We start from the raw sequence: 19,531 nt of genomic DNA, 5'->3' as shown, positions 1-19,531 counted from the left end.
CCTCAGAACCATTTGAAGCATGGAGAAACCTCAGTCAGACTCTTGGCCTCCCAACAGCGAGAGGGCTTCTGGAAAGGGTAGTAGAAGGAGGCTATGGAATCAATAGGGCAAGCAGAACATCGAAGTGTGCAAACAGAAGGAGAACAGCAAAACAAGCTAAACTTGGGGCAAGAACAGGAGCAGGGAGGAGCCTGGTAATCTATGGCTCAGGCTTAAGTATGTGGTGCAGAGGGTTTTATAAAACAGAAAGTGGTGCACCACGGATACCTGGGTTCAAGAGGGTCATGTGATTCCTGCATTGCAGGGGGTTGGCCCTTTGGGTCCCTTCCAACTCTACAGTTCTATGATTCTATGGGCGTAGGTGGAAATCCATGCACTGCCTTCCTTTAGTGGAAGGAGAAGGGCACCCAAACGTGGTCTCCTCTTTTAATTTGCAGTATTTGTGAAAGCCTTTGGTGCAACTGAGACCCTTTACACCTAACGCTTGTAAAGCCAGAGTGTAGTCAATGCTATTTTTTCTAGAAAAAGAGGTGCTGGAACTCACCATGAACACCTCCCTTGTTCTCTTATAATGGCATGCAGAACGTCCTACATCCAACTCCTAGCATCCCTTGGTAGGGCTGGGAAGGACTCCAGGCTGAAACTCAACTGACTCTCCCTGCCTTTTGTCCAGTTTTCCTTCATCACGTCGTGTTCTGGCCCTGCTTGTGGGTTTCGCAAAGGCATCTGGTTGGCCACTGGATGCCAAACTCGATGGGCCATTGGCCTGATCCACCAGGATTCTTCTTCTGTCCTTATACCTTTCCTCTCTAGACCTCGCCCTCACTCTCCACAGCCACCTTTCCTCAAGGTGATGGAGAAAAGCATCTCAAGCCATGGAGAATAGCCATGCACAGCAACAGCAGCAGCAGGGTGGGGAAAAGGACAGTTCAACTTCCCTCGGCTCTGCATTTCTTGTGGTGTAAAATGTAGCATGCACACACACACACACACACACACACACACACACACACAACACACCATCCTGTCTGGATTCAGGAATGTAAGGCCCAGGGATATGAAGGACACAAGTGTGATGGCCTCATCCCTATGGTGTGAGTTATGTTGCAATCCTAACCCCCTTCCTTTGAAGTAAGCCCAATTGAATCAAATGGGGCTTACCTCTGAGTGGTTACGGTGAGGACTGCAGCCTTTCTTCTTTTTGGATGGAGAGCAGGGTGCCTCTGGGCCTACACAGAGAATCTGTGTTTCGCCATTCTGGAACTTGAGTTTCTCTTGTCTTCAGCCAAGATAGCCCTTGGCAGGTAGGTGTGGAGGCGGCTCAAAATTAGGAAATGCCAACAGCATTTTGAATTCGCAAGGAGGATGGCCTTCAACATCTCTGCTGAGAAGAACTTGAGGAAAAATATTGGGGGGATAATTTCCAGCGGGAGGCTGTTGACTTTTCCTTCGCCTCACCTGCCCAGTGCTATCCATTAAATAATTTAAAAGGTGAAGTGAAGCTTCCATCAGGACGCTTGGACCTTTCCTAGGGAAGGCATGATATTAAGCAGGTAGGAAAGATTCTATATGGACAGGACACTTCTCACGACACACTTCTGCTTAAACACATACGAAATGCACTTGGGAATGTGCACCGTGAAAAATAGTGGCACCTCTACACCTTTTAATTTGACTTGGGAAATTTAATTCATTGTAATAAAGTTATTTATTCCCTCTTTCTTCATGCTTTCTTCATTAACTGTCTGGAAGCTGGTATTGATTTTGCCTTGAACTGTCATGTCAAGTAATGTTGTGTTCACATGGGGAAAAAACACCTCTCCCCGCCCGCCTTCTTTTGGGGGTCAGCATTAGGCAAAGGGTGTTGTCATTTCAATTTGGGAGGCCTCTCCATTAGATATTATTTTGCTGTGATTCCTGCATTGCAGGGTGTTGTGGAAAATGGGGTTTGCTTTTACAACCTAACCCCCTCTCGAGGGATGTGGGATCTCCCAAGGTCAGAGAAACAAAACAGAGATGACAATCAGGTAAAAGCAAGCAAGGCAGGCTCTTTAAACCTGGTCTTTATTGATCTCTTGCAGCAGTGTCACTCCCTTCTCCAACAAAAGGAAGAAGAGCCCCAAAGCGGGGAACAACTTTTAAAACTCCATAAAGTGTCCAGCAAAAACCGGAGCATGCATAGGTTACATGTTTTTCCAACTTGTCCAACATGATATGTTGTAAATAGCCCATCCGGGTCTGCCATTCATCTTCCTGACATATTCTATCCACTTCTTTAGAGAATTGTATTTATCTGGGTTTGTTTTTCTCCTACTGATGCACAAAAGACCTCAGTTTGACATGTCTCACTCACCATTTTGTTGACAAGTACCCAACCTACCAATTAATGACCTATCTGCTGCCCATTTAGGAGTTCCTGACTGCAGAGGTGACTGCCAAGATCACCAAGATGTGAACCAAATATGACCCCCCTCTTCGCCTTTTATGCTCTCTGTGATGTTTTGGCTGATTGGCCAGCTAAACCAGGTGAGGGTAGCCGATTGGTCTCAAACCCTCAATGATTTAGAGACTTCCCCTGCATGCAAAGACAGGCTCTGGCAGATTGAGTGGACAAGACCAATAGTGGGTCCAACGGTCAAGAAGGCAGTTTCTGCACATGCTGTACAGGGAAGTGAGGGGCAGATGAGACTTTTCAACCTGGGAAGGTTGCCCATCTAGGAGGAGAAGTCTGATCCTAAACAGCTGCTGCCTTGTGGGATATCTCCAGGAGTAGAAAAGGCGAAGGAGTAAATCCTTCACAAATCTGGAGTGGAGTCTCCAAGATGGTTAGATGGTGCCTTGTACCCTTCTGGCAATTCCTGCAGCTCAGCTAGTGCCAAACCTATTTCTCTGCTTTCCTTTGGACCGCATCAATGAGGCTGAGAGGAGGCAGTGTTGTCATCTGGCTGGCTCAGGACCTCCATACACACTGCCCAGGCTTGTGCCTCAGGGAGGTCACTTTGGTGCTGTTAATGCTGCGGTTTGACTTCACCCCTGGAGGTGCACTCTGTTATCTCTTGAGACAGATGGATGCCACAATGTTTTGGCAGGAGTATCATTCATAAAACACATTCATTCATATAATATCTTATTTGCAAAGATGAGAGTTATGAAATGATTCTTTCCAGGCAGCAAAACACTCCAGCAGGGGGAACTGTTGTGCATGTGAAAACACTGGTTGTAAAGTTCTGGTTTAAAGGGGAAATGTGGTCCTTTTAAATGAGGAATAATGTCTTAAGAGATTGTGTTGAGTGGAGCCCTATTTTCTGTAACATGACCCACGAGATCCCTTCCAACTCTACAACTCTGTGACTTATTCATATTCTGATCCTATCTGTTGCCAAATGAGAGAGATGGAACTACAGAAACATAAGCCCTCCTTTCTTAATATTGGGCCTATTGAACTCTCAGAGTTTGAGATCTCCTATTATTAAGAGAAAAATAACTACCAAACTTTTGGAAGACATCTGAAGGCAGCACTGTTTAGGGAAGCTTTTAATGTTTAATAGGTTATTGTATTTTAGTGTTTTGTTGGAAGCCGCCCAGAGTGGCTGGGGAAACCCAGTTAGATCGGCAGGGTATAAATATATATTATTATTATTATTATTATTATTATTATTATTATTATTATTATTATTATTACCACCTGAGTGATGACAGCCTTGACCTAGAACACGGATTCCCAAATTTCCCTCCCTCAACAACATAAGAACCAACCCCCCAATATTTTATTCAAGTTGGCAGTCCCTGCTGAACACGGACCCCCTTGAAAATTGCTGGTGGTTCTGGCTGATCAATTAATGGTTTTTCTGTCTTTTGTAGCAATTGTAATGTACTTTGCTAGATGCTGCATTTTTTGGTATGCGTTCTTATATGTGAATTCTTAGAGTTCCATAGAATTCAAACTGTAGTACAAACTGTAATACAAGAAAGTAAAAGAAGCAGGGATGTTTTGGACTACCACTCCCATCAGCCTCTTCCGCGGTTAGGCAACACCCGGACCGGAAGGATCGCCTCCTGGGGTTGATGGGAGTGGTAGTCCCAAAACGCCTAGAGAGGGCACCAAGCTGGCGGAAGAGGCCGGAAGCGACTCTCCCTCCTGCTACTTAGATCTCCTCAAGCCAGTCAGAGAGGGCAGAAGGGGAGCAGCCGCCAGCACCACTAAGGGGCGGCAACCGTCGTCTTCTCTCTGCCTCCTAATTCGCCCACCCGCAAGGGGCGGGGCCCAGGGCAGCCTATCGCTGAGGCAGGCAGAGCCGTTGGTGCGCAAGGGGGCCGCGCGTGCGCTCTGGCACCAACATTCAAACGGCTGGCGAGGGGAGGTCGCCGCACCTGTTGCCGCCGCCGCCGCCGCGGGGTCGGGGCATCCTTGGCTGAGGCGGCCCAGGCAGAGGAAGCAGAGGCGCCTCCGGGGCCCCGGCGGCCCCGGCCATGATCTCCTGGGTCCTGTACCGCGTCGTGGCGTGAGTTGGGCTGCGTTCGGGAGCTGGTGGTGGGTCGACTGGATGGCCTCTGGGGGCCCCGCGGCGTTTCCGTGAGGCGGAGCTGCGAGGGTTCAGCTGGGAGGGGGGGAATCCTTTCGTCTGACAGCAGAAGGAGCCGGTCCAGCCTGAGGCAGCTCGGTAGGTGGGTGGGATGGCAGCTAATGGGACCCGCTCTCCGAGCCTTTGGCTGGAACTGCGCCTTCTTTTTAGATATGTTCATGCCCACCCAAAGGACTAGAAACTTGATCTGGTAAATGGAGGCGCCTCGCCCCGTTGTCCTCTCCAGCTTGGCGGGTGGGGTTCGTCTCCAGAGAGAAAACGATGAGCTCTTTGAGTGGCACCCTGGCTCCCAGACGCCATGGAGCACCCCCCAAAACACACACTTCTTATAATAGTACTTTATTTATTTATTTATTTCATTTATTTATTTATTTATTTCAGTTTTTTGCCTGCCCTTCCTCCTAAGGTCCCAGGGCAGGTAACAACGCTGTAAAAGACATTTAAAACGCATTGCAAAAAAACCCCATAAGATTAATAAAAAGTAAGAAAAGTTGGTGCACTTCCACTTGTGGAACGCTGCTGTTTTAGATGCACTCTGGTTCCACGATGGATTGTAACTTGGATGCTTGTGGGATGCCTTTAGCGCCAGGCCAAGTGTATGTGTAACAAGGGTGCCCATTGAGGAAGTGTGTTCTGGAGGCTTGGCATGAATAACTCTCATGGAATTGAGTCGGGGCTGTAGGAGTCGGGTGCTGTGCCAGGGGCATGGATGCCATTCAGTTGCGGATCTATGGAAAGAACAGAGACAATGGAGCATTTTGCCTTTCTTTAGCAATAGCGACCTTTTTCCCTTTAATTTTTATTTCCTTTATAATCCTCCGGTTTGACAGAGTGGTTGGGGGCCCTCTGGGCACCTAAAACTTGAAACTTGCAATGTTCCTTCAGCTCCCCCGATAAACTTGGTCTTTTCTCAAAGGAGCCAAAGGTTATATTATGCTCTTTGAGTCCTGAATGCAAGACATGACAAGCCACATTATGCTCTTCGAGTCCTGAATGCAAGACATGACAAGCCACATTATGCTCTTTGAGTCCTGAATGCAAGGCGTGACAAGACATGCCCTCTCCTCCCTGGTTGCACAATTGGCAAAATGCTGAGGGCCGTTTTGCATTTGACTCCTGTGGTAGTCGGGTTTTCTTCTGGTGTCTCACAAGCTGCACATAGTGGTTCTGAATTGAGTCAGCACCAGGAGGTTGAATTAGATGACTATTGGCTGGATTAGATGACCCAATTCCTGTAAGTCTTATGATCCCCAGCTTTGCATCCTTAAGAGAGGAGTCATGCTAGTGTGGAAGGAGCCACATAATGCTGGGCTTCTCTGATGGAGAGAAACTCAGATGCACCATAAACACTACAGCTTAAATCTTGCAAGTTCTAAATCTTCACCCTTGTAGTTTCAAGATATTGCTTGCTCATCTTTCTCAGTAAACAATTGTTCAGCCTCCCTGCCGCTATTTTTCTTAAATATAACCTGCCTCAGTTTTGCTTAACTGCAGACTAATGGCCCTCAGTTTCTTTCAGTCTTTGCTATTGTATGCTTCTTGAACCTGGTGCCTTCCAGATGTCTTTTCATCAGATTCAGCCAGCGTGGCCCATAGAGTGGGAGCACAGCAGGGGGAGCCGGTGAGAGCTGTGATCCAGAACATTTCAAGGGCTCCAGACTGGGGAACTGAATCTTTTCAGGCATGCCATCAATAGTTCTAGAAGCATCCCGTGGATTCAGAATCATAGAATTGTAGAGTTGGAGGGGACCACCAGGGTCATCTATCCCAGCCCTCTACAATGGTTGATTGGTTGTGTAGAGCTCCTTCCTCAGAAATGCTGTTGCCTTATACTGAGTTGGACCATTGGTCCATCTTGTTCAGAATTGACCGGCAGGGGATTTCAGCATCTTGGAGAAAGATCTTTCCCAGCCTTCCCTGCAAATGCTGGAGAATGAACCTAGGCCCTTCTGTGCACAACCAGGTACTCTTCCACTGAGCTATGGTAACCCTGATCAAATATTCTCTGTTTCCATATATGTTATGGTGCCAACAAGATGGTGGAATGCTCTACACAACATTCCTGCAGTTTTGAGTCAGGGGCTGGGGAGATTCTTAGATTTCATGGGGGACGGAGCTGGACTTCCGGTCTTGGAGGCTCCTGGAGGGGCTTGAGTCTTATGTCTCCAGCTGCCCTTTTGTTTACACCCAGCAGCCAAGGAAGGCCTGGCTGAGGAGCTTGTTGAGCCGGTCCCACCTCTCCTTGAGCAACCCAAGGCATGTGTGTAGGAGGGAGAAGGCCCCAGAAATAATCCTTGAGAGTGCCTGAGCTGCTCAGTGCAGTCAGCTGCCTGCCTGGTGCTTGGAGGCCTCTTGCACCCTTCTTGCCATGCCCCAGGGTCGGAATAGCATATTCTCTGGGGCAGCCATGGAGGCCGCGAAGGCCAAGGTGCAGCGCTATGCGAAGCAGTGGTGCCTGTGGATCCTAGCTGGATTGTACCGGTGCTGGCCCGCCTTCTTGACGCCCCCTTTCCGTTACAGGCTGGTGCTTGGGATGCTCTACCCTGCCTATGCTTCCTACAAGGCTGTGAAAACGAAAAATATCCGGGAATATGTAAGTGGTGTGGGGACGGGGGGGGGGGGGGGGAGAGAATGAAGTAACCCCCAGATTCTGAATACAGTACAGTGGACTCTCCGGATATGAATTAAATTCATTCCGGGGGTCCATACTTAACCTGAAATGTCCATAATTGGAGGCACCGCTTCTGCGCACACATGTGGCACGATAGAGCGCTTCTGCATATGCGTGTGGTGCGCAGAGCGCTTCTGCACATGCGTGCATGGTGAAACCCGGAAGTATACACTTCCGGGTTTGCCGTGTTCACAACCCGAAAGTTACGTATCCAGAGCGGTACGTACTTCCAGGGTCCACTGCAGTTGAGTCAAGCTGTGGGTAGATGCCATCTCAGGACTGTGAGTGTTCATGAGTGGCTTCAAGAGTGGGCAGATTACTCTGTAGCCACAGTGCCCAGGGCTACTGTAGAAATAAAAGAAATGTATTTCCCACAGTACCTGGCTAAAGCAGCCAGGGGCATTTGTGCTCAGCTGTGGCATTGAGCACCATGCACTTTTTGTGGGGCTGCCTTGAGGACTACATTTGGACATTTGAGAACTGCAAGTGGCACTGAATGGCTTCCCTTTGGGTTGTCTTCTCCCACATGATGCTCCTCCTCAGGGGTCTTGCTGTCTGTCCCTCTTCTTGCCTGAGGTGCAGTGGGTGACTGGGGCAGGGCCTTCTAGAACTGGTGGACATCCAATGAAGCTGAATGTTGAAAGATTCAGGACAGACAAAAGGAAGGACTTCTTAATGCAAGCACAAAGTTAGACTATGGAACTCCCTCCCACAGGATCAAAACTGGATTAGACAAATTCATCGAGAAGTGAGCTATTAATGGCTACTAGCCATGGTGGCTACGCTCTGCCTCTGCAGTTGGAGGCCACAATGCTTCTGAATACCAGTTGCTGGAAACTGCAGGAGGGGAAAGGGCTCTTGCACTTGAATCCTGCTTGGGGGTTTTCCACTGGGACATCTGGTCAGCGACTGGACTAGATGGGCCTTTGGCCTGATCCAGCAGGCTCTTCTTATATGCTCCTATGTTCTTCTCAGCCCGGGGACCAGGATTGTGGCTCTCCAAATTAAAGACACTTGTGGCTTGGAGGACACACTTGTCATGATGATTAATAAACCAAAGTTAGATGGGGGACAGTCAATATTGTGACTGGTGTCTCTTTACCTTTGTTGACATTCTGTGTCTCCATGGTGCAATTCAAGAGCTGAAGATTTGGGTGCCACCTGAGACCAGTTTCTCTGTAGCAGGGCAGGGTTTCCCTAGGCATTTGCATCTCATTTACTAGGAGGGACCTAACACTTCCTGGTGACTTGGCAGGTCCGCTGGATGATGTACTGGATTGTGTTTGCCCTCTTCATGGCCACAGAGACCCTCGCAGATACTTTCATTTCCTGGTGAGTTGCCGTTCTCCCTCTCCCTCTCTCCCCACACCCTTGTTTCAAGGAACTACATAGACATGTCAGCTGTTGAACAGAAAAGATCCCAAAGCCCACCCGCTCCCTGGTCTCACAACTGTGTTTTCTGTTGAACAGGTTCCCCTTCTACTATGAGATCAAAATGGGATTTGTCATATGGCTGTTGTCTCCATACACAAGGGGGGCTAGCTGGCTGTACCGCAAATTTGTACATCCCACATTATCCCACAAAGAAAAGGTGAGAGTAATCCTGGAACAGACCGTCCGCTTCAGGGAAAGGGGGAGGCATTCAGGGGTCTGCCACTCCTTCATTTTTTCGTCCAGTTCTGGATGAGCAAAGGATTTCTGGAAGCTTCTGTGTGGGAGTTATTACATGCATGGAGGTTTTGGTCACCAAAAGTTCCAGCCTTCAATGTGCCTATTGCTTATTTAGTTCTGCCAGAGGCATGCGCATTTCATACAATCTTTCTCTTCCTCTTCTTCTTTCCCTGCAGGAAATTGATCAGCTCATCCTTCAGGCCCAGGAGCGTGGCTACGAGACACTCCTGAGCTTTGGGAAGAAGAGCCTCAATGTCGCAGCTACAGCTGCTGCCCAAGCTGCAGCAAAAGTAACCACGTTTCCTCTGTATATTGGCTAAGAAGGGGATGGGGTGGCGGGCTAGCTTGGGCAACAAGCAGCAGCCCTGGAGGCTTTGGGGAAGGAAGAGATGGGCTGTTGTCCCATTGCTAGGCGGTGTAATGTAGTAGCCTTGTCTGTTGCACTAAAGCCCCCTGTGGCCTTGCCAGTTCCCAGCTCAGCATTGCCAGGCCATGGAGGGTGGTTGAAGCATGCTATGCAAACCTCTCACCCCAGCTGACTGAGATGTAACCAGCCAGAATCTGGGTAGTTCTCTGGACTCAGTTGCCCTTCCCAGTTGACCAGATACTGCCTGCAATAAGCTTTGCCACCTGTGGGAAGGAGCTGGTAGGGTGACCTCATTTTAATAACCCATATGAACGTGGAACAAAATTGGGCTTACTCCCAGCACTGACTGGGAGTGTGGCCCCGAGGCAGATGCTTAGGCCTTTGAGCAGGATTGCGCTTCCCAGCTTGGGCTGGTTCCTTCTCTGGATGCCTCTGAAACAGATCTCTGCTTGTGGAGGTGGCGATGTTTAGAAATATCCCTGTATGGCTGCAGCTCTGGATTGCCTCGCATTCTGCACACTCTTTAAGAAGGTCCTACCAAAGGGGATTTGTGGGAATTCTGCTTTTGGGAGTCATTTATCAGTTGTGTCCCCCTCCCTTGGCACAGGACACCCCTCTTTGTCTCATTCCTCCTTATTTATTAAATTTATTTCATAAAATGTATGTACTGCTTAATTTCAGAAAACCTCAAAGCGGTTTACAAAAAGAATAAAACAGTAAAAGCAATTAAAACATCCAAAAATTAAAACCAGCAATAAACTAGAAACACATCATCATTCTAAATACCTGGGTTAGCTTGTCTCATTTGACATCACTAACAGTGGCAGTTCTCTCTGCTCAGTCCTCTCCTCTGTCAGCTCTGTTTAACCCTATGTATTCCTTTCATCTTCCCCAAACATAATTGGGGCAAGGAGCAGTGTCCGTATCATGCTGGTTTCTTCTCCATAGTGGGGGGAAAATTACCTCCAGGAAAGATTTTTGGAAGCAAAGCTTTTCTTGTCTTTGGGGAATGAATCATAGAATCATAGAGTTGGAAGAGACCACAAGGGCCATTGAGTCCAACCCCCTGCCAAGCAGGAAACACCATCAGAGCAATTCTGACATATGGTTGTCAAGCCTCTGCTTAAAGACCTCCAAAGAAGGAGACTCCACCACACTCCTTGGCAGCAAATTCCACTGTCCAACAGCTCTTACTGTCAGGAAGTTCTTCCTAATGTTTAGGTGGAATCTTCTTTCTTGTAGTTTGGATCCATTGCTCCGTGTCCGCTTCTCTGGAGCAGCAGAAAACAACCTTTCTCCCTCCTCTATGTGACATCCTTTTATATATTTGAACATGGCTATCATATCGCCCCTTAACCTCCTCTTCTCCAGGCTAAACATGCCCAGCTCCCTTAGCCGTTCCTCATAAGGCATCGTTTCCAGGCCTTTGACCATTTTGGTTGCCCTCCTCTGGACACGTTCCAGTTTGTCAGTGTCCTTCTTGAACTGTGGTGCCCAGAACTGGACACAGTACTCCAGGTGAGGTCTGCCCTTGAAGGTGGTCTTTTGTTTGCATACAGCTCTCTGCTTCATTCCTCCCTTTGTCTCCCCTTGTTCAGAGTCAGGGGGCCCTGGCCGGGCATTTGCGTAGCTTCAGCATGCAGGACCTGCGTTCCATCCCAGACACGGCACCTGTGCATTACTCTGATCCCCTGTACCTGGAGGAACAGGAGCTCCGCCGGAGGCCAATAGGTGAGCGAGCCCAGAAAATGCTTGGAACTGCTGGCATCCACAATGATCCAGGGGGTGGAGGAGCAACTCCCCTCTAAGGAAAGCTTGCCATGTTTGTGACTTTTTAGTTTGGAGAAAAGGCGACCAAGAAGTGACATGGAAGACGTTCATAGAATTATGCATGGCAGGGAGGGAGTGGACAGAGAGCTTGCCACTGTTTCAGTCTCATGAACAACACATGGGAAGGGTGTTTGACCATTGGCTGTGTTGACTGGGGCAGATGACAATCCAACAATAGCTGGCGTACCAGTTTGCTCCTTTCCCTCCCATAGCTTGCAACTTTTCCCTTTTTTTAAGGGAAATTCCCTTATTCCGAATAGGATTCCAAGCAAGAAAAGGGAAAAGTTGACAGCTATGTTCCCTCCCCCGCATCACCAGCAATTGCAAGGGGGAAAGAAGACCACACACCCCCTCTAGCTTCCTGGGCTCCTGTTGCAGATGTATCTACATTTAAAAGTGCATGTTGTTTGGTGTTAAAACAGGCATGAGAAAAACTCCAATCTTCCTTGCCTGCCACTCTTGGTTGTTTCATAGGACACAGGGCATCTCCTCAAGAGCTGGGCTCTGACAGCAACGAAGAGGACTGCTGGTCAGACTCTGAGCTCTCTGCTGGCGTAAGGGGCCACAGCAGGAAGCCTTTGCTTTCCAAGCCGCTGGCCAGGACCCAGAGCCTCCGCATGGTGAAGAAGAAGTCGCCTGTCAAAGAGGTAAGACCCTTGGGTGGTGGGCACAGCCTGGGAAGTGCCCTGGCTTGGGCTGGCAAAGGGAGAGGGTGCAACCCCAGCCCCCACCCTTTCCTCCAGAACTTAAGCTCTTGTATCCGAGGCTGGGGTCTGCATGCCAGAACACTCACACTTTGTCCTCCTCTGCAGGGCTCGGCTCGGGTCCCGCGAAGTCGCCCCAGGAAGAAGGTGGCTGATCCGATCTGTTAGGCTTGTCTGCAGGGAAGCCTTGGTTGCGAATGCTGGCACTTGGAACAGCTTGGGACAGCGATGACTGCAGTGCTTCACAGCTTGGTTGTGGAGGGAGATGGGTTTGAAACATACCACGTCCTGGCAATGTGAAGCCTTGTGTACCCTACAGCTACCACCCACACTGCAAGCTGGCTCTCAGGGCACCCTCCCCTCCTTGTCTCAAAGTGGTGCCTTGATTGTGACTGCTGGCCACCTTCCTCTCTGTACATGCTGCCTGTCAAATATCCTGCCCACATGATGTGCCTACAGGAAGGGGGGGTATCTCTCTCTTTCCCTTTCACTACACATGCCTTTTTTGACACAAGAATACTGTGCCATAAGCAGACTTGCCTTTTTAAATGCCAGGGGTGGAAGAGCTGTTTGTTGGGGGAGTATTAGACTCCAAGAATCTGGGTACCATTTTTCTTGTCCGGACGCTTGGCTGCTTTGAAGATGGGTGCCCCAGAGTGAGCTTAGTGCACTTCTACAGCACTTGCACTTCGGATTGGGGTGCTGTGGTGAGATACCAAAGACAAAAGCAGCCTCTCTCCCCCCCACTTTCCTTGTAGCTGCTTACATCTCAGGTTGTTTCTTCCGCTGAAGTTCCCCCTCTCCACCACCGGTGAAAACACTGACATGTCTACTTGAACACTATCACTAGCTAGGACCTTGACCTAAGTGCATTTGTAAGTTTTGTATATTAAATAAATGCATTTTTATTAGACCTTATATTGCTCATCTTAAAAAGCAGAATGTGTGTGTTAAGGGGAACATTAGCTTAAGAGCTAATGAAAGAAGCATTCCATGCCAGTATTGACCTTTTATATAGGGGTGGGGGTGGGGAGGCTGCTAATGTGCTAGTTCAGCTCCCTACCTGCCCATCTTGATGGACTAGGAGTAGTGAAATGTTGAAGGGAGGAGTGTGCTCACATCAGTGGCTCCTGTGGTGGTGAGTTCGCGAAATGGGGTTGTCAGACCCTGCTCAGTTTCTAAGAGCCATTTAATGGCTGTCTAATGCTACTCACCTTCCACATTTTCCTCTTAACTGTTTTATCCCCGCTGCATAGACCTATCAGGAGAGGTTGCCATTTTATAGAGCCTAAAATATGACGGTATACAGTGGGCTGGAGTGGCCATTCCATAAACTCAGAAATCTAAGGAAGGTGCTTTTAGTGTCTTGGGTATTTGGGCTGAGGAATTGCTATTGCTCTGAGCTACCCTTTGTGGGAGAAAGGGTTAATGTCCAAGCCCATCAAGGTCCTGAATTTAGGCACTATCAAGCCTCCCAAGGTGTCATTTCCCACAAAAGACCCCCAGCAGCCCTTCCTTCCTTCGAACTGGCTGTGTTTTGGTACAGCTGGAGTTTTTCCTTTGCACCTAGTGGCTGAAACCCCAGGGAGTTCTCAAAGAAGTCAGTTGTAGAATCACTGATCTAACATAAATTTGTAACTTCACCATCAGATCAGCCTCCATGTCTGAGGACTGGAAAGTAGCCAATGTAATGTTCATTTTTAAAAAGGGATCCAGGACCATCCTGCAAATTAAAGGTCAATTAGCTTAGCGTCTGTCCTTGTGAAAACTGGTGGGAAGTATTGTTAAGCATAATATAACCAAGCATATAGAAGAACAAGCCCTACAGAACCAGCAAGGCTTCTGCAGGGGCAAGTCCAGTTTCACAAACCTATTAGAGCTCTTAGGGAGTGTCAACAGGCCATCTAGACAGAGGTCAAGATGGTTGAGATACTGTGCTTGGACAAAGTCCCTTACTAAATACTCCAGAGTAAGTTTAGCAGTCATGGGGTAAGAGGAGAGGACCTCTTGTGGTTCAGGAATTGGTTAGCTTGCAGAAAGCAAAGAAGGAATAAATTGATCGTTCTCTGAATGGAGAGATGCAGGAAGTAGAGTCCCCCAAGGGTCAGTATTGGGAACTGTGCTTTTTAACATACCGTAATCATAAATGATCTAGTGTTAGGAATGAGCAGTGAAGTGGGCAAGTTTGCTGATGATAATAAGACATTCAGGGTCATTAAAAGAGATGATGAAGAGCTTCAAAAAGACCTTGTCGAACATAATGGGTGCTACATTGGCAAAAGCAATGTAATGCAAACAAGTGTAAAATATTGCATGTTGGGGCCAAAAATCTGAATTTCACACATATACCATGGGATCTGAACTGGCAGTGACTGATGAGGAATGAGACCTTTGGGTCATAGTAGACAGCATGAGTCAGATGTTGGTGCAGGGTGAAGCGGCTAAAAAAACAAACAAGTTCTGCGCTAGGGATCATCAGCAAAGGAAATGAAAACAGCTGCTGATATAATGCTGTTGACTAAATCTAAGGTGTGACTGTACTTGTACTAATGTGTACAGCTCTGGTTGCCTCACCTAAAAGAGGACACTTAGAGTTGGGAAAGGTTCAGAAAAGGGCAGCCAAAATAATCCAGGGGCTTCAGAGACTCCCCTGTGCATAATGGTAGTGGCACTTGGGGCTTGAGTGTTTAGAGAAAAGGCAAGTGAGATGTGACAGAGAAATTTATAAAATAATGCACGACGTGGAGAAAGTTGGTAGGGAAAATGTTTTCTCCCTTTCTCATAAGGGAGGAAAACTAGGAACTCCTGGGCATCCAGTGAAGCTGAATGTTGGAAGATTCGTGACGGATAAAATGAAGTGCAGCAGATTACAAATTCCTTAAGGAAGAGGGCTATCGAGGGCTTGCTAGCCATGATGGCTCTCCTCTGCCTCCTCGCTCATGGGCAACAAATGCTTCTGAATGTCAATTGCTGGAAACCGCAGGAGGGAAGAGGGCTCTTGCGCCCCATTCGTGCTTACAGGTTTGGCCACTGTGAGAACAGGGTGCTGGACTGATCCTGCGGGCTCCTCTGATGTTCGATTCCTATGAGATGACCAGCTGAGCGAAGCGGTGTTCTTTTTTTTTGAACGTCTGACTACCAGGCGCGTCACAATGTCATCAGGCGATTGACGCTGTCCCTGTCCAACAGGAAGCGAGCGCAGCAGCCAGCTGGCGCTGGAGAGGCGGCTCCTTCCCCATCGCCTCGCCCCTCAACGGCCCGAGCAGCCGCTCTCCTCCCTTCCTTCCTGCCTGCCTTCCTTCCACCCCGCCTCCCCTGCCCCGGGAGCAGGCGCCAGCGAGCGAGCCCCTGAGCGCGTGCAGAGTTCCGCGCGCCCGCCCCGTCCCCGCGTCTTCCGCGCCCCTGGCGAGGATGTCCTCGCTGGCGGCTGGGCTTGGGGCGGCGGCGGAGGACGAGGAGGTGGCGGCGGTGCTGGGCGGCGGGGGCTGGCCGGTGGTGGCGCCGCCGCCGCAGGGCCGCGATCTGGAGCCGGCGCGCCTGCGGAGGAACACCTGCTACATCGTCCTGGCCGTCCTGCTCAACGAGGAGGTGCGGCTGCGGGACGGGAGGAGAAACTGACGCTGCGGCTGTTCTCGGGGGTAGGGGGAGGCGCTCCCCTCTCTCCCTTGCTTTGCCCAGCGCTGCCCGCTTGCCCAGGACCCCCAGGCTGCACGCGGCTGGCTTGCCTTGGCCCCTCGAGGGCGCGCCAGGCAAAGCAACGCTGCAAAGCATCCTTCCCCGCAGCCAGATTGCTTTGCAGCATCCACAAGCCCGCACGCACGGAGGCGGGGCTCCGTCCTCTTCCTTGCCCCTTCCTGACAGCCCCCCTCCCACAATATATGTGTGTCTATATTATCTTTCCTCGCCCCCTTCCCCAACAGGGAGAAGTGCTGATGATGCAGGAGGCCAAGCGGGAGTGCCACGGGCGGTGGTACCTGCCGGCGGGGCGGATGGAGCCCCGGGAGACCATCGTGGAGGCCATGCGGAGGGAGGTCCAAGAGGAGACGGGCTTGCAGTGCCAGCCCCTCACCCTGCTGGCCGTCGAGGAGAGGGGCCCCGCCTGGATCCGCTTCGTCTTCCTGGCCCGACCCACCGGTGCTGGCCCGGGCGCATCTCAGGGGGGCTTGGAGCTGCGCGGGTTGGGAGGTCGGGGTTATCCCCTTGGCAAGAGGTGCCCTGCTTCGATGCATGCAAGGACGATGCACCTGGGCAGAGCCACCTGGGGCTGCAACAACAGCAGAGGAATGCGGGAAGCTTGCTGGGCCTCCCTAGACCCAGGGCATGCACTTGCAAATGTTTATTTGCATGCAGAGATTCTCATCTGGAGAGCGGTGCTTCCAAAACTTCTTCAGTGCTATCCCATAGAAAGCATTATCCAGAACAGCAGTTTGCACCACCCACTAAGGAAGATAACAGCACAAAAAAATTCAAAACAGTAAGAATTAGTTGCACATTTATTAAAAAAAAATAAACACATGCTCTGATCCAATCTTGCAGCTTAAAAATATATACAACAAAGAATTTTGCATGAAAAGTATTTTTATACATTCTTACCAACAAAAACATAGATGAAGGAAATTTATAGTATGAAACGTCTGTATTTATGTACTTCCCAAACATACACAAAGCTTCACAGATGTACAGTAACTATAAGAAAATTAATAGCTGTTAGCAATAATTGGCTGTCTGGTGACTTGTGATAATTTAGAATCATAAAGACGAACAAATGTGACCAAACAAAATAGCTTTGAAAGCAGTAAGAGCAGTAAATACGATGTAAGGAAGGTGTTTCACTTGAGGTGCCAGCCTGGTAAATCCTAAATAAGCCATCAATGCCCTCAGAGGGGCCCACCTCCAGCCCCCCCTCGGCCCCCCATTGCCTCTTAGCATCCTCCCAGGTAATCCTGCTGCCTCCCTCCCCCCCCCCCGGTCATTATCACCCACTTTGGGAACCACTGGCCTGAGTTCTCGCTGGCCTTGGGCCTTTCAGCATTTTCACCAGCCCTGTAAGTCTTATTAAGAAGACACCCAGGAGAGGGGCAGGAGATCTGGGACCCAGGGCAAAAGTGCTGGGCCCTAACAGTGCCTTTGCAAAGCATGAATCCCGTCTCCAAGCGGGGAGCTCCGTGTTTTTCCTTCCCCCAGTGAAGGACAAAGCATTACACTGGGCAAGAAGTAGGGTGTCCCGGTGTGGCTGTGTTCCAAGGCCACTTCTGAACATCTGGAGTGTGTTTGGGGTGTCAGACTGGATGAGTCCCTTCTGATTCTTGGGGTCTTGGACCCAGTGAGGGCTTCAATCTAATTAGAGGAGGTTGCTAAGCAAGTTTCTCTGCAAGGTGTATCCTTCACGTGTATCCTAAAAACACCCGTCTCCAAGGAAAGTGAACCTTGGATCGGGCTGGCATATAGCCGAGAAAATCCATCCTTGTGGGTGCACACATGGCACAATTGTCTCGACTCCCACCTAACCCCAGGCATCTTCCCTCTTCCTTCCAGGTGGTGCCTTGAAGACCCTTCAGGAAGCTGACGCGGAATCCCTGCAGGCCCAGTGGTGGAACAGGGAGACACCCTCCCTGCCTCTGCGTTCCCGGGACATCTTACCCTTGATAGAGCTGGCTCTGCGGTACCAAGCCAGCCCGGCTCACCCGCGAACGCTGCCCGTGGAGCTGCCTTGCGCCTTCATCTGCCAGCGGCTGCTGCTTGTCTGCGTTGGCAGCAGTGGCGACTTGTGGGTGCTTCAGGGGACAGCGGGGGCTCTGGGCCTTCCTCTGGCCACAAGCGGGCTGGCTCCCTCACAGCTGGGCCACAGGCTCCTGGGGGCCGTCCAGCGCCTACTCCAGGACTCCCTGCCACACCCCCAGGTGCCCGTCCACATCCAAGGCCTGCTTGGGGTCCAGCATCTTGGGAAAGAGCCCGGGCAGAGCGATGGGATCTGCTTCAACATCATGGCGGCTGTAGGCGACAAGGGACGGTGGCTGGATGAAGCGCCCCCGGCATTGCAGAGTGGAGCGTTCCTCTGGCGGAAGGTGGAGGACGAGGCCCTGCGGAGCCGGATCCTGCAGAGGCTTGATGAGGCGTCCTTTGTCCCCATTCACAGCTGAACCACCCCCCTGTTGAGATACGGGATGGCCCCAGGTGTGTACTTTGGTGACTTGGGCCAGGCAAGGATCCCTGGAGGAGCCTCAGCTGGGCCAAAAAGGCTCACTGTTTGCTGGAATGAGGGACGTTGGGAGTCTGTGGTGCCACAGAGGGCACCTTGCATTGGTGCCTTTGCAGGAAACGACACAACAACTGAGGGCTTGATGGCGCCTGAACTCTGGAACCGGCCAGGAGAACCTTTTCTTGCTCCACAGTGCCAGCTCACAGCTGTGATTCTTCCACCTTTCCGTACCAGGAGCATGGCAATGCCTGTGCATGCCGCCCCCCAATGCCCAGCTTCTGGGTTCTCCCCACAGCTGCAAGAAAAAGGACCTTGACAGGAGGAGCTTAGTCCTCTTGCCACCCCTATCTCTGCCTTCTGGATGATCTGTAGAATCCAGCCAGGCTTGGTAAAAATAAAATAAAAAGGCCAGTTTCCCCCCGTGTTCTACTGTTTGTTTCTGCGTGTTCTTCTTGTTTGTAAATGAGAAAAGGGGGCTCAGCGACTTCCCACAGGTCCTAAACATGAGCGTGAGCAAAGCCAGGACGTTTACCACAGATTATTTATTTCAAGGCACGAGTAAGAAACCCATCAGGGTAGAAGCAGAGAACCTGTAGCTGCAGTGTGGAGACACCAAAATGCGTCCCAGCTTACGGAGGGGGGGGGGCAGATTCCCTCCCCACATGTATTGCACTTGAAAAGAGTCTTTAGACCCACAACGGACTGGACGCTGTGCCTGGCCATGGTGGGTGCAGCCTGCCCCAGCCAGGGCTGCTCCCGGTGGCATTTATTTATTTACATATTGTGTATTGAAACAAATAGCTCACCTTTTCCTCCAAGGAGCTCAAGGCAGCACATGTGGTTCTTCTGTCCCTCCTCATTTAATCCCAACCGCAACAAGCCTGAGAGGCAGTGACTGGCTTAAGATCACACCCAGTGAGCTTCATGATGGCTGAGTGGGGATTCGAACCCGGGCCTCCCAGGTCCTATTCCACCCTGTGACCCAGCCCCTCTCAACCTTGGGTCTCCAGGAGCTATTGGACTACAACTCCCATCATCCCTGACAACTGGTCCTGCAAGCTAAGGATGAGGAGAGCTGTAGTCCAACGCCATCTGGCGAATCAACGTTGAGAGAGGCTCTTTGGGAAGGGGTTAAGTTGCAGCTGATGAGAGGAAGGCTAGCAGAAACTCTGTTGGAATAGAAAGTAAAAACGAAAGGGAAAGGGCTCTTTTCCTGAGGAGTTGAGACTGGACAGATCAATCCGGAAAGGAGCAGAAGAAAACAACGCCTGCTGTGGTTAGGAGCAAATAGTGCCTCCCCCTCTTTGGCCTGGCCTTTGAGGCCTGCAGAGAAGGTCAGAATCGAGGCAGGAGGCCCCACAACCCCGAACGCCCAGCCATGGATAGTAGGAAGATTCTTCCTTTCACAAAGCAGCTTTCGGTCACCCTGCCTGCCCCACTTTCCCATTGGGCAAACATTAAATAAAACAAGCCAGAGATTAAAAACCCAGAAAGTCCAGGAGGAGC

The 19,531-nt window shown here is 50.3% G+C and overlaps 2 protein-coding genes across 3 annotated transcripts; both read left to right on the top strand.

Annotated features, from left to right (window-relative positions):
- Nucleotides 1-4,379: 4,379 nt before the first annotated feature.
- Nucleotides 4,380-12,744, top strand: REEP4 (receptor accessory protein 4). 2 transcript variants are annotated; one of them, XM_053401336.1, is made up of 8 exons: nucleotides 4,380-4,502; nucleotides 7,104-7,176; nucleotides 8,510-8,586; nucleotides 8,725-8,845; nucleotides 9,102-9,215; nucleotides 10,891-11,023; nucleotides 11,597-11,769; nucleotides 11,935-12,744. In XM_053401336.1, the coding sequence occupies exons 1-8, from the start codon at nucleotides 4,471-4,473 to the stop codon at nucleotides 11,992-11,994; spliced, it is 783 nt and encodes a 260-aa protein (XP_053257311.1). In that variant the 5' UTR covers nucleotides 4,380-4,470; the 3' UTR covers nucleotides 11,995-12,744. The 2 variants fall into 2 exon arrangements, with proteins under 2 accessions (XP_053257311.1, XP_053257310.1); XM_053401335.1 differs by lacking the exon at nucleotides 4,380-4,502 and having other exon boundaries at nucleotides 6,295-7,176.
- Nucleotides 12,745-14,558: 1,814 nt separating this feature from the next.
- On the top strand, nucleotides 14,559-18,367 carry NUDT18 (nudix hydrolase 18). Its single transcript, XM_053401957.1, has 4 exons — nucleotides 14,559-14,580; nucleotides 14,969-15,414; nucleotides 15,747-15,960; nucleotides 17,362-18,367. The coding sequence occupies exons 1-4, from the start codon at nucleotides 14,559-14,561 to the stop codon at nucleotides 17,964-17,966; spliced, it is 1,287 nt and encodes a 428-aa protein (XP_053257932.1). The 3' UTR covers nucleotides 17,967-18,367.
- Nucleotides 18,368-19,531: the final 1,164 nt, after the last annotated feature.

This window comes from Podarcis raffonei, chromosome 8 (assembly GCF_027172205.1).
Source record: "Podarcis raffonei isolate rPodRaf1 chromosome 8, rPodRaf1.pri, whole genome shotgun sequence".
In the NCBI taxonomy this organism is placed as follows: Eukaryota; Metazoa; Chordata; class Lepidosauria; order Squamata; family Lacertidae; genus Podarcis; species Podarcis raffonei.
The sequence above is the reverse complement of the archived record's forward strand: the minus strand, read 5'-3'. Positions and strand labels throughout refer to the sequence as shown.